This window comes from Epinephelus fuscoguttatus, linkage group LG16 (assembly GCF_011397635.1).
Source record: "Epinephelus fuscoguttatus linkage group LG16, E.fuscoguttatus.final_Chr_v1".
Classification (NCBI taxonomy): domain Eukaryota; kingdom Metazoa; phylum Chordata; class Actinopteri; order Perciformes; family Serranidae; genus Epinephelus; species Epinephelus fuscoguttatus.
The window spans coordinates 26,057,307-26,071,969 of record NC_064767.1 but is presented as its reverse complement, the minus strand read 5'-3'; the positions used below and the strand labels follow the sequence as shown (position 1 = coordinate 26,071,969).

General features: G+C 42.0%; 1 protein-coding gene across 1 annotated transcript in view; it reads right to left on the bottom strand.

The window, feature by feature from the left end:
* Positions 1-269: 269 nt before the first annotated feature.
* micu1 (mitochondrial calcium uptake 1) overlaps positions 270-14,663 on the bottom strand; it is a 37,791-nt gene continuing 23,397 nt past the window's right edge. The window contains exons 6-12 of the mRNA XM_049599588.1: positions 12,533-12,647; positions 10,389-10,471; positions 8,365-8,565; positions 6,380-6,517; positions 4,758-4,866; positions 1,364-1,453; positions 270-1,181 (exon numbers count right to left, since the gene is read on the bottom strand). Coding sequence (XP_049455545.1) covers positions 1,021-1,181; positions 1,364-1,453; positions 4,758-4,866; positions 6,380-6,517; positions 8,365-8,565; positions 10,389-10,471; positions 12,533-12,647 — 897 coding nt within the window. The 3' untranslated portion in view covers positions 270-1,020. The remainder of the gene's footprint in view (positions 1,182-1,363; positions 1,454-4,757; positions 4,867-6,379; positions 6,518-8,364; positions 8,566-10,388; positions 10,472-12,532; positions 12,648-14,663) is intronic.

The window sequence follows — 14,663 nt, the reverse complement described above, 5'->3', positions numbered from 1 at the left end:
CACACACACACACAAAGCATCTTTTTCTTCCTCTGGCACACATTCAAAGCCACTGCATACAATCAGCCATGCAGTTTTGCTACGAAATGTTACACCCAATTCCATTACGCACGACAAATGACTTCCTTGGCGCCCCATAGATTAGTCTCGCTAATCCCCCGCTGTGCTTTTCTCCAAGTCAAAGAGAGAGAAAATGAGAACATGGCAGGACAACAATCCAACTTACGAGTAAAGCAGAACACAGGCCTTCATAAATAAAGCTTAATCAGTTTTACGTTATTAAAAACATCTTTAATAGAGCATTTCATTTAACATCCATCTTATATAAAGTGTTTCAGTGGGCAATAATAATTAGAAGAATACACACTTTGAACAGTACACATTGTAGAGCTAGACAAGCATCATTGATCTTTCATGGGACAAAATGATAGGGGTAAAGATGCAGCTGGAGCTTGTGGACTGAAATAAAAGCTTCTAACAAGATCAGACTTTTGCTCTCCGTCCCACCAAAGAAATAACTAAAGGTCTGTTGTCAGTATAGAACAGACATACTGTGGCATTTATACAGCGGCACATCAAATAAGACTGATTCCACTTCTTGCTTTTGCAGTAAAATGTGTTTAATGCAGATATAACTTATTGTTTTTAGAGTCTGACAAAGTGTCACACAGTTACCTGCGGACTCAGCATTCCTCTCTAGCATGTGGCAAAAATAAACATGTATATTTCAAAATGTACAAACACCCATGATGCCTCAGACAGGCATACTAGAGAATCCTTTCAGGATCAATGCGCTGCGTCAGCATGCTTCAGTCACTATATCGACAATCTGAGCAACAGCGACATGCGTTAATGATTGATGATGCCTCTCAGAGCTGCAGTCCTAATGAGTTCATTGCATTAATTGCCTCTTTAAATTGTCAAGACCTGTTGGAGGAGAATGTCTTTGAAGCTACTGGTGTTCTTGCTTTATTCACATGCTGTCTTTCTCTGCTGCTCACACATCACCTCCCGTCTCTATTATGTCTTTGGTGTGGCAAAGTCCCAGGCGGTATCCTGGGCGCACTTCCACATGGCGCGCACCAGCCGAGTGAAACCCATGTCCTTTGGTTTCTCCAGCCCCCTCATGAGCCGCTGCTTCATAATGGCTATGAACTCCCGATTACTGAGCTCTCCGTTCCCTGAGGAAGACAGACAGCGGGCAGGGAGGAGGGAGAGAAAGGGTGACGGACAGGGGAGAGATGATGAAATAATAGAGGAAAAGTGAGTAAGAGGAGGAGACGACTTCTATTTATTGATGATTTGCGCCCGTCAGTTGAGGCATTATTTGTATTTCCATGAATAAAGTAAGCCAGGTACTTACCGTCACAGTCGAACAGAGCGAACACCACATCACACACGTGATCTGACAGCTCCACTTTGGCTACGGTGCGAGCCACCTGCTTCATGGTAACTGAGAGACAGAGGGAGGGAACCACAGATAGAGAGATTCACAATTGGTGGAGGAGAGTAACGAAGGTGCGAGTCACACAAGCCAGCTCATAAATGGCTCATGTGGAGGACATTGTGTGTGAGTCAAACTGCTTGGGATCGATAGCAGGCAGGACTCCCATACACCAGGGGAGACTATCTGATAGAGAGACAGAAAGAGAGGGGCTGAGAAGAGGAGGAGGAGGAGGAGCAGACAGCATCAGTTTCACTGGCTGAGAGGAATGAGAAAAAGATGGAAGGTGGGAGCCTCAGGGGTCATTTCAGAAAAACAAATAGATAATAAAATGACGAAAACCTCCGTAGTCCCGACCAGAATGATTGATTATCAGACTTCAAAGAGGCACGCAAGCGGAGGAGCAAAGTTAGAGAGAAACAGAGGAGTATGAGAAAGAGGAAAGGGCAGGGATGAAAAGAATAATATCTGGCAAAATCTCTCTGCAAAATGGCACGAGGAAAAAAAAACAGCTGAATCACTCCACCAAGAATCTCATTAGTGGCCTGCTTTTCTACCTTTAACAATGTGCAGCTCCAGATAAAACACCCACATATGAGAAACTGCACTAAAAGAGTGTGAAATCATCAGATTTGAGAGCAAGATGAAAGAGATGAAAGACAGAAAAAAAAACAGAAACACAGATACAAAAAAGAAGAGAGGAATATATGAGCTCCTTAAGGCTTGAAGAGTAGGAAGACGGATTCACTGCACTGGACAACAGGAGGATGGAGATAATTTGCAGACGCATGCCTGGCAGCTCTCCATGAACCCACAGCAGCCTGATGTTTTCAATGCCCCTCCACAACACACTCACAAACACACCGACACACACATGGCTTGTTACTGTTATTGCAGCTGAAACTGTACGCTGGAAACAAGCACCTCGGGGTAGACCCTGCGCTCCCTTACAGCAGGGGCTGTTTCATCAGTGAAACAGAACTAATGGATGCGCTGACAGAAAACATACAGAGGCTACTGAAGGGATGAATCATTGCGATAAATGAAGAAAACACTGACTCATCAAACAATTTGCCATATCATAAAAGCTACAGGTCCTGGCTGCCTGTGCCGCTCTCACATTAAATTGACTTTCATTGTTCGTATCTGACAGACAAATTAATTCAGTAAAAACGAGTGTGTTGAGGACGATAAAGGAAATAGACTAATTTAATGACTGATTTGACACTAAGTAATTGGTCTTTTTGAATAATAATTTTTTAAGAGTGAGTGTGCGGGGTCAAACACAGTCAACTGTCTGTCTAAATCATAATCCTCAAGACTTCCATGAAATCAAACCCCTCTTGTGATCCTATTATTGGTCGGCATTTTTTCTGCAACAGCCCTATAATGCTTTTACACTCAGTAATCACCTCTCCAGAGTTGTTTTCATTGTTTATGTATTGCCACACCATTTCAAATCACATTCACACACAAGGGTTTAACAGGAAACAATGCCATTTTGCATAATTTTACCTCAACAGCCTCACTGTTTACTGCTCACTCTCTTTATACTATGCTCTATAAGTTAATGCTAATGCAAACTAAACATCAAATGGCAGCTGCTTCACATTAAAAGCATTCAACCGGCTAATCAAGAGGTAGCTTTTATTGTGAAGAAGCAATGATATGACCACTTCCTCCCACTGTGCAAAAAAATGAAGCCAAACATCCTGGATGCAAAATTGCATTTCCCAGGATGGCGAAGGCCTGACCCGCCCTACTCTACCCGTTACTGTCTCTGACTGGCTTACCCAGACATTTTTACCTTAACCCTAACCAGTCCCATCCCTCTCACCTACACCTAACCAAACCAACCACAAAGGCAATGAGTACTAGCCAATCAGAGAGAGAATAGGGCAGGTCATGCCTTCACTGTCCTAGGAATCACAAAGCATTCCGGATACAGCTGCTGCCATCTTGCACTGGTGACAATATTTGGAGCCAGAGTCTGTGCAGCAGTGATCTCTATATAAATACAGTTCTGGCCGCCCTGCGATCACCCAACTAACACATACAGCTGTGAATCATGACATCAAACCCCCCCCTTTTATAGCATCAAATAGCTACCTAATATATCAGCAAAAAGAAACACTTGAACATACATCAGCATGATAACAACTACCTTAAATGACAGAAACCATGTTTGGGAAAAATTTATTTGACATTTTTTATTTTGGCCCATGTCCCATCTGCTAACACAGAGGGGACGGGTTTATGACCGATACTGCAGCCGGCAAAAATGGGGCAATCAAGATGTTTTGCCTTCACTTTTGAAGAGTTGCTTGACGTCCATCCTTATTTAACAGTCTTTGAGAAGAAGCCCCAGGCAACACATTGTCTTTGATACCGCAGTTAGTGCTAACTGTGATTGGTTATCAAAAATACATCTCCAAAAAAACAACATTCACTTTTTGTATATTCTTGACAGCAGATCAGTTTTTAATTTTCCAAGGCAATAACTAAACAAGAAGGAGCAGCCACAGTGAGCTGTAAGATGAAGCTCCTCAGCAAGGTAACCAACTTTTAATAGTGATGAATGGAAACCTACTAGTGCGCAGCGTGCAGCATAAAACAGATGATGGAAAAAGGCCAATTAACTGACGTCTTTATTTTAACAGCGTGAGTTTCTTTAGCAGCACTACAAACAGATACAGCTCCTCTTTTGTATTTCTGACAAAGTGGCTGCTCAATGGGTGTTTGCCGAAGCATTATAATGCACCTGTTACCATGGTAACCACAGGTGTTCCCAAATTAAACAGGACTAAAATCATTAGGATTGCAATCTTAAGATGTCTTGCTTTAGGGGACTTTGGGAGTGTTTTGTTAATCCCTCCAGTCACCACTTTTCAGATGAAAGACACCCTCCTGGTGCTTAGGAGGGAAAGTGCAACTATGTAATGATGGGACAGCCGAGTCCCAAGCCTACTCTCCCTCCTCCATTGATGATGCTGGCATGTGTCAGTGAGCATCAGCAGCCAGCTAAGTGATCTGTCATGTGCATGTTTGTGGCTCTTGGATTTAAGCATGCGCTCTCCTGCAGGCCTGGAGGAAGAGGCTGCAGATAAATGGATGGATGGACAACCAGATGACAAATGGCTGAGCAAGGATTGGGAGCAAAGCCAGGCAAAAGGAGATGTGGGAAGTGAATCTGGCTGGCAGAGTGTTAACAGCGCTGAGAGACAGAGGATGAAAGTGACAACAGTTGAGTCTACAGGGGAGTAATTAGCAGGAAAAAGAGAATGTCAGAGGAAAAGGGCAAATGTGGGTGTACCTTTGTCTATGGAGGCTCCGGCCATGTGGTAGAAACTCAGGGCTGTGTCCACGTCGTTCACGTTCTTTAGGAAAGTAAAGAAATTCTCCACCTCCTCGAATGTGATGCCCTGCACATGATGGGAAAATACACAGAATGAGTCCTGGTGAGAAAGCCTGGGACAAATCAGAAACAAATCATTCCTCCAGGTTTTACCCGAGCCATCAAAGCTCTGCAATCATGTGAAAAATGAGCCAAACATTGTCATGACAAGGCTGCCACAACACAATGACATTTTGGGAGCAGCTCAGCGGAGGAAGCGGGCAGAAGCAGTTGACACACATGAATGAACAGTGTGCCACGGACGGACAGAGGAACAGACGGTCTAAGACACACATGCACTTATGAACAGACGCACAGTCACACAGCTGCCACACCGCTGATTAGCTCATTTGCAAAGAAAAGTGAGCAGCTGGTCTCAGGCTGTAAATAACACTTTTCTCATTTACATTACAGGTTATGCCAACGCTGAGAGACAGACAGCGGCATGAAATAAGAGGCAGTAAACAGTGAAAGAAGGAAAGAGAGAGAGAGAGATGCTTACTGCAGTTCAATTCCTTAGAGAGACACAACTCTGGTAGCACCAGTCTCATCTTTTTCTCATGCCTGGGAGGAACAGCAGCTTCCCTGCTTTTTGTTTTCTTTTCTCTGCTAAACACTGCATTTAACCATCAAATGTTCCATCATAGCTCGTGTGATGCTTTACTATCTTTGGAGGGGGGAAAAGGGGGGTTGTATTTTTGCTGCAACACTTCTGGGGATACGATATGCAGGGGCGTAACTTCAGTCGTTTGACTGATGGGGCTCATTACAGTGAAAAAGAACGGCATGAAACCACAGTTCATGCAAAGAACTGGAAATAGGAAAGGGACAGGAATATACTGAAGCTAACTCCAAGCCCTTTACATCTTGAATATTTTTACATTCTTCCTCAGTTTGGTTAATCCCAGCGGAGCCATTTCACTTGCTTAGAGCAAAGTGGTGGTGGCTGGTGAAAAAATGTCTATGGGAAGGAAAGTTAAAACTCTTTTATATAAGAGAACATGCAGCTGAAGTAAACTAAATTAAGTATACCAAGTATAATAGGTAAATTGAATAAGGAGTTGTTGATTGAAAGGTGAGCTTCCAAGGAGAAGGACAAACCCTAAAATAATCAGAGATTGTGAGACTGCAGAGACTGACAGAAAAATGGTTCAATAAAGAAGCTTGGAGAGAGTTGGAGTAATTATGCCCTCCTGCTAAGCACTGGCTGCTCTGTATTTGGTCACCACAAACAGAGATAATGGAAGGTAAAAGAGTCAGAGAGAGTGAGTGTCTGTCAGGTGGATAACGTCAGCCTCTGAAGGTGCCGTCCACTCCCAGTGATGTATTGCCTCTCCTCCAGTCGGTCTCACTCTCGCAATGTCCCAGCACAATCTCCCTTTCCCTCAGGCACACACCGTCTGTCACACGTTCTCGCATGTAGGCCAATTAGTTAAAACACTCCACAACATCCAATCTAGCACCATATATAACCGCAGAGTACCAATAACTTATCTCAAAGCTCTATGACGGCATGAGTAAGTGCACTCAGATTTATCTACCTGTGCATCCTTAAACATCTTCTTCAAGCCCTTCTGCATCAGCTTGAGTTTACGAGACTGGACACCGCTATAGGCCAGCAGCATGCCCCCAAACTGTCGCTCGGTGATTCTGTCGTTCACAGGATCGTTCCTCTCGAACTGCAGGGGGGGACAGAGACAGATAAAGATTGAGTGCTGTGCTGAGGGACAAACAAATGAATAAGAGGAGGAGGGCACGGGCAGATGGGAAACAGTAAATACTGGTGTCAGGCTTCAAGTTGAATCATGCTAGGCGCCCGCGTTGGTGACATTAAATTTGCATGTGCAGTTTTTTGTTTTTTTTTTTTTTTTTTACAATGTCCCACTGGAGCATGGCTTAAGTGGGCCTTGGCTGTGTCAGGTCAATCCAATTGATTTATGTCCGTGGCTGTTCCGACAGCAACGCAGCTCCCTCCCCGCTTTTCTTTCTGAACGTGCCGACCTCTCAAAATGTTAATTTATCTCACTTGTGAGAGGCAGCTCATGACTAAGCCAAAATAAGCCTGGAGTAAAGATTTCAGGGGTGACCTGACCATTCATGCACCCGCAGAGGGTCTACCTTTTGTGAGGTAAAGTCACCTCAAATGTCGTCATGAGCAGACAGTGTACAGTGGGTTTTACAAGCTTATTTTCTGCTGTAAATAGTTGCCTGCTGCTGCTAAAAAAAAAAAGACACAATGAGAGTTGTGAGACAAATAGTTAAGTTACAGGCCGGACACTGTGAATGACAGTAGCTCTGGTTATTCTGACATCTGTGTATCATGCATGGACATACAAACCTAATTAAGACAGCACGAGTGTATATACATTGTGCTCTGCAACCAGATTGTAATCTCCATTTTACTGGGAATTTATTAACAAGGGATATGACAGTTATAGAAACAAGAATAAGAGAAAATAAGAAAAAAAAAAAAAACCAGCTACAGCTGGTGAAATATGGCCTGGGGTGAGCTGCAGGCTCAGCAAACAATGAGAGAAGTGAGGGCAAGCACGTGAGACTTCAGGAATTAAATTACCCATGTTGGTGTCAACCTTATCCGTGGTGTTATGATTTCCCTCTCTGAGCGTTATAGTAGCATGAAGACCTGACAGATAGAGCTTTCTTTCTGGCAGATGCTCCGACTCCAGTCCTATTCTTGGAGCCTCAGATGACGGTTCAGTGTATCAGTAAGGTGCTGCCTACGCTAATTAAATAGATTCAAATAACCATATGCTCAACAACACTGATCAGTTGCTGTTACTGTAGTGGCAGGGGAGGGGGAGGCTGGTGTCAGTCTGAGGAGACAGACGATGGCTTTTATACTTAACTGTCACAGGTTTCAGAGAGTGACACTGACCAGTGCTGACAGACAATCCACACAGCGCTTCTGTCATCCTCTGCCCTTGTTTTCCTTTCTATTGTGCATAACGCTCGCCTATCACTCACTTCCTTGCTTTTCCCTTGGCTCCTGAACATTGTTGGGTTTATTTGTATGTGGGACTCAGTGTAACAGGGACAGTAATATTTACTTCCTCTGAGACTGCTGTCAATTTTAATGTGTAGTCCCTGAATAGGTGCAGCAGAGACTAAGATCTGAGATTACAACAAAGCCGTAACATTCAAATGAATCCATTATGACTGTACACAATGGTACATCAATATCAATATAGCAAGATATTGTTATCGTATTGATATCTTGATGAGACTAGATGTCTAAGACTTTGGATATCTTAATTTAGTGTTGTCTTTTCCTGGTTTTAAAGGCTGCATTACAGTAAAGTGGTGCATTTTTTAACTTACCAGACTGTCCTAGCCTGTCTATTATTTGCCTTGACCCACTTAGTCATTATATCCACATAACTGATGATGATTTATTTATTTATTTATTTATTTATTTAGTATTTCGTTAAAGCACCAATAGATAAAGCAACAGATGAAAATTCTCATACCACTCTTCCTCCACTCATTCATTTTACTTTTTCGTTACCTCTAGTTTGAGCACATCATGCTGCAGCATCCTCTGGAACTCCAGGAAGCTGCCGATGGTGAGTTTTCCCTTCAGGTCTTCTCCAAAGAAGTAGGTGGTGAGGGCAGAGCTGCAGCCAGCTGTCTTCAGGGTGTTTCCTGTGGTGGAGCGGTCACGGTGTCGCATGCCCATGCTGGTCTGAGAACGAATGATGCTCTGGACCTAAGGATCGAAGGGGAATCTTTGTCAACAAGGATGAGGGTGTAGGCAAGGTTTCAGAAGTACTTGTTATTATTTACTTTATGGAGCAATAAATCCATTACAGGTTAAAATACAGAGCATTTTACTTCAAAGCAGTTATACACAAAAATAAGGACTTTTATTAATTATCTGACTTGTGAAGTGTAACTTTAAAAAACTCCATCTGAATAACACTGTATATGTAATACTGTATATGATTAACCTTATCAGGTCCAGCAGGACAGAGATAATGATATATCACAGAGTGCAGAGCACAGCACTTATCTTTTCCCTCTGAGAAAATGTCACAGCGTGCACATCAATGCAGGGACCGAGCTTTAGAGCCTGTCAGTGTGTGTTACTGGTTACTGTAATGCAATCAGTCACTACTGTAGATGCAGCGCGGTCCAAATGTGTGGGCTGACTGTTTTAACCTTGTGTTTCCTTCAATATGTTGACTGTGTGTGGCTGCTATATGCAAGATGTGCTGCTAATCAAAACATTTCTTTAGCTTTATTTAAGAAGGTTCGTCCCATTAAGATCAGAGATCTCTTTTACACGGGAGATCTGGTGAAGTACAGCGGCAACACAGTTACAACAACAAATAAAATGTACACAAAAGCACATAGAATTGAGTAAAATGATCAGATACAGCAGTTGCACACAGACAGCCTGGCCAGGGCTCAAAAGATTTCACCATGGTTTTAAACACATTCAAGGTTACCACGTCTTGAAGCTTGAGATTATTCTGCAGATTGTTCCATGCTGTAGGGCAGAGAATCTAAAAGCTTTTATTCCTGATTCAGTTCTGACTTTGGGCACAACAAGTCACAAAAACTCCTGCAAATGGAGATTGTAATTTTCCTATTTCATATTCAAAAGACAAGATAAGTGGGTAGGAATTTTCCCAACAATAGCTTTGTAAACTAGAATTACGGCTTTGCGGTGTACCAGGCAAGTTTCTCTTATAGTTCACATCCTTGTCTGTGAAAACATGGATGTTTCACACACATTTCCCCCCAGCAGCACAGAAGATGTGATGTGATATGATATGATATGATATTGAGTGATGGCCAGAAGTGTTTTTATGCTGAACATTATGATGTCACAGTGAAGCTGACCTTTGACCTTTTGAATGTAAAATGTCATCACTTTAAACATTTGTTTGAAGTTTTGTCTTGAGTTATGGCCAAAAACATATTTTGTGAGGTCACACCAACCTTGACCTTTGACCTTCGCCCACCAGTCCAGCTGAGCATTTATGTTAAATAGGTGTTCTTGAGATATTGTGCTCACAAGAATCAGACAAATGCAAGGTCACATCACCTTTGACTTTTAACCACTAAAATCCAATCAGTTCATTGTTGAGTCCAAGTGACCATTTGTGCCAAATGTGAAGAAATTCCCTCAAGGTACTCGAGGTATCGCATTCTGAGAATGAGACAATCAAGGTCACAGTGACTTTGACCTTTGACCACCAGAATCAATACAGGTAACGAACAGAGCAACAAAGGCAGTTTTCCAGTCCTTAGGGATTTTATTGGTGGATACCAAATTTAAATTCTGATGCCAATTTTAAGAAGACAGGCTCTAAATTATCTTAACCAGCTGGTATTCTTGGATTCCATCCTTTTAGAGCTCTAATGACCTCTGTCGTTGTGAAAGGGGTGAAGTTAAAAACCTGAACATTGGCAGTGGTCCTATCATCAAATAGAGGTGCTCTAGGGGGATTATTAAAGAAACATGTCACTCTTGCGAGTTACCCTGAGACCATCAATGAGTATACTGAGTGATCACAGTCCTACCTGTTCAAACTCCTCCAGATCCACTTCTCCATCACCGTTCAGATCAAACATCTTGAAAGCAATCTCAAAGTTCCTCTGGGGAGCTGGAAACCACAGGGCACAAAAAATACACATACTGAAATCAGTAAATCAGGATAAATAAACGACATGTCACACTCCATCGACCCAGCTTTCATCTCACCCCGCAGTGGTGCTACACAGGGCCCCTTAGATGCTCTTCTTTGCCATCAGACTGCACAGTGATCAGACCCTGCACTGTCTATATGAGCTAATCTGCAATACAACCTTTGCATTAATGATATCTGATTTTCTATTTGCTTCACTGTTTTTTTCCTAATCTGTGTACACCCTCTGCAAATGACCTTTGCTGTACTTCTGCTATTAACACCCACTTCACTTTAAGGACCATGTGACCACAGTCAGTGAAATTTGTGTTTTGCTACAGGAGGATAACAAAGCTAGGTTCATGGTGTCAGCACCCACAGTCTGATAATGACAGAACAAACAAGAATGCGACATGGTTGGAGAAACAGTGCCTCCATTCAGAGTTTTATATACAGACACAATCTGTCTTTAATTAATGCAAACATATTGACATTTTCTTCCCAACGATACAATTTGCATACTTATAGAAGAAACGTATGGCCCTCTGCAGAATTAATGCAATGTATATTTTGCATATCCAATTTATGGGCTATACATTCATTCATTATATCTATTCAAAATCCTAAATCTTGAATAGTATAACATTAGATGTTTTAACATGTGCAACTTTTCCACACTGTATACATTTCACACTGCTACACATACTGACTTCTCAAATGTAGCACTTACAATTTCACGCAACCATTTATGCCATTATATTTAATCTTTTTTGGTACATTGGAATCAGAAATATCTTATTGATCTCCATGGGGAAATTGTGAATCTTCCCATTATGCATACTCTTTGTTAACCTAATGATTTAATTAATCAAAATATCATCGAAATTGCAAAGGAGCTAAGTGCAATATTGCAGATGCAAGGTAGATTGCTTGTTGGGTACAGAGCTCAGCAAAAATTACATCATCATCATTTTTATTTTATAGTTTCCCAGGCAAAATAACATCAAAATTTACCATTCCAACTAAAATCGCGACATATTGCAATCACATCTGTCAAAAATGATCCTAATATGATTTTTCCACATATCATGTAGCCCTAATTTATAAAATCTTGACCATTTTTGGACTTCGGCAATTTATTGTGTACAAGGACTATAGTTTCTACACTGTTCATGTGATGAAATACAGAGCCAAACAATAATATTTACACTCCACATTATATAACCTCTATTTGTAAAACTGTTTTCAATGCTTTATTGTTACTCCCGCACAATAACCATATTTTGCTTTGGCAACCCAACTCCTTTGAGGGAAATATTAAAGATTAATCTAGTCTTACCTGACAAAGGATTCAGACTGTATAAAAGCAGTAAATATGTACCACTGTGAGTCTTGAACCAATGTGTGCGTCTGTTAGGCAAAATATGTCCTCCTTTGTACTATTTTCGTGGCCATGTTAAATGGATTGAAACCAACCATAAGGCATGCTGTCCTGTCTGCTTAAAAATGACTTGTCCTTGAAAACTTCCCCCAGAGACTTTCTCCATATGAACGGATTATAATAAATGGTTGCGCTAAGCTTGGGGATATGGGTTTACTAGGCACTGGAGAGGAAAGAGTCAGAGCTTCATTTTCATTATCATGAACTCTTGACACGTTTACAAAGGAGGTTTTCTTGCGAAATTTCCTCCCTGCATCCACCACCAGTGCTAGATTCAGCTAAAGCAAACTGTTTCTGTGAAGGCTGCGAGCTTAGTAGACACACATTATTAACTTTGACAGAACTGGAGATCATACTGAACAGGCTGAAAGCACCTTAACCTGGGTGATAATAATATCATAGTGGAAAATTTCTCTTTTTCACTTTATGTTTTAACTGGCGCGGTGAAAAAGCAGCGAGCAGAGACGCAGAAGAGATCTTTTTTGGGATTTGATTTGTGATCAGTGTGTAAGATCTTAAGGATATGGGATTGAATGGGATGAGTCATATAGGAACCATTAGATCTCTGTGCAGTCTGTACAGTTCAACAGTGTACTTACTGGACAGCACAGTGGTAAGGAAGATGTAGTCAGAGAAGGAGATAAGGCCACATTCTCCCAATGTGTAAAAGATACTGTCCTCATCTGCAAACTTCTCCCTCTCCTGGGCGATCTTCTGCTCATTTAGGTCACAGCAAAAGAAGGAAGAAGCTATATTAAAACATTTCACATGATTCAGCACAATCCTTATGGCTTCTACAGCTGTCCCAGGTGTGGCTTTGTGTGTGTGCAAGCAAGTATGTGTGAGAGTGAAGCTCAATCAGAGACTGGCTATGCTCCAACACAGACATGTAAACACATACTGTACTTCCACACACACATCAAAAACAGTCCTGGTACATAAGGATGATAATGGATAGACAGTTTATTACAGTAACAGTCATGCAAATGCTGCATACACATGAAGCCGTACAGGCAGGTGAGGGTGGTAGTGACGAGCAATTAGTCTGTGGTCAGTTCCAGTACAAAACACAGAATCCACCAGGGGTTGTACTCACAGTGTGAAATTGACATAAAGAGAAGAGAAACATCACAAGAGACTGTAGCACAAACACACACTATTGATTAACCATATCTGTAACACAACCCAAATGTATTAATCATTAAAAACAAAGTGACTCTAGCTCTCTCTTTTCACACACACACACACACACACACACACACAGACGCACAGTTAACTGACGGTTTCTGTTAGCATGTGTATATTCACAGCATTGCATGAAAGAGTGACTTAACCACATGCACACTACACACTCAGTGACAGAGACTTGAAAGACAGCGTCTACAGGACGCTCCACCAAACAGAGTGGACAGACGGACAGAGCATGCCTAAAGAGGGGAGGTGGCTGGGCCACGCTGAGCCCACGTGGAGTTACCTCCGTCTGTAAGAGGTCCAATTCAGAGGAGGAAGGAGGAGAAACAACTGTTAGAAAACAGCGTGGCCTCTGCTGTCTTTAGCAGGGCCTTGAACAACAAAGACATTCATGTGCATTCAAATTTACGCACGCACGCACGCACGCACGCACACACACACAAAGACAGCATCTTTCTTAAAACAAGACAACAGGGGGATACCACTCAAATTATGAATTCAATTATGTCTTGCTGTCTCTGCAGCCTGTAAGTAAAGACTGATTTCCCCAAAATACTTAATGATGCAGCTCCACTACCAAAGCTGTTAAAACTATCTTTATACCTATTGTCTGTATAGTGACTAGAGCTGTAAGCTGCGTGTACATTGCAAATGAAAGCAAGTGGCATATTCTCGCCTAAAGGGACAGACTAAAATTAATGCACTGAGAAAAACATATCTGAATACTAAAATTTGGTGGCATCTCCCATCATAAAATAACATGACATTCTTCATGACAAATTCTTGCCCCATGAGCCGACTCCCTCCTCATGATAAATAGACTGTAAAGTGGCCTCTAAAGACAATTGGTACGAGCTTCTAAAATATATCAGTCTCCAATTTGTGTCTATCTTGACTCGTACACATCACTGATGCAAATACAGAAAATAGTAGTTTCTACTGCAACATTTATTATTGATGGCGACTACATTTACAGTATAAGGGGAGAAGGGAGTGGGAGAGAGGGGGAGGTGAGAGAGAAAAAATGTTATTTTTGGAGCAGTGCTACCAGTTGAGAGAGATAGAGAGATAACAAAAGGCAAAATTTTCATTCTTGGAGTCATAAGAATTCAGGTGTTTGCAATGTGTAGTAGTGTGAGAGAATACCAACGGGGGACGGCCATGTACATATACAAAGAAGACATAGTGAAGAGAGTGAGAGTGGGCGACAGTAACAAAGGTTGGTTCTGGCCACTGAGTTTAGAACAATGACACACGGAGAAAGCCCTCTAGGCCTGAGGTGAGCCAGAGTCCTACCGCCAGTCCACAAAACAGAGAACACAGAAAACTGCACAAGTGTGTTTTTCAATGGGCAGGCACGTACTCACACCCACACAGACAGCTACACAACTGCGCACATGAGAGACATAAACATACTGGGCCTCATTATAATGATCAGAACAGAGGCACAGAGCACATTAGGCATAATAACTCATTTTTTCTGTGTCCTGAGTCAAGGACAAAAACACCCCCTCAGAATGCAAAAATGACATTCAAGGA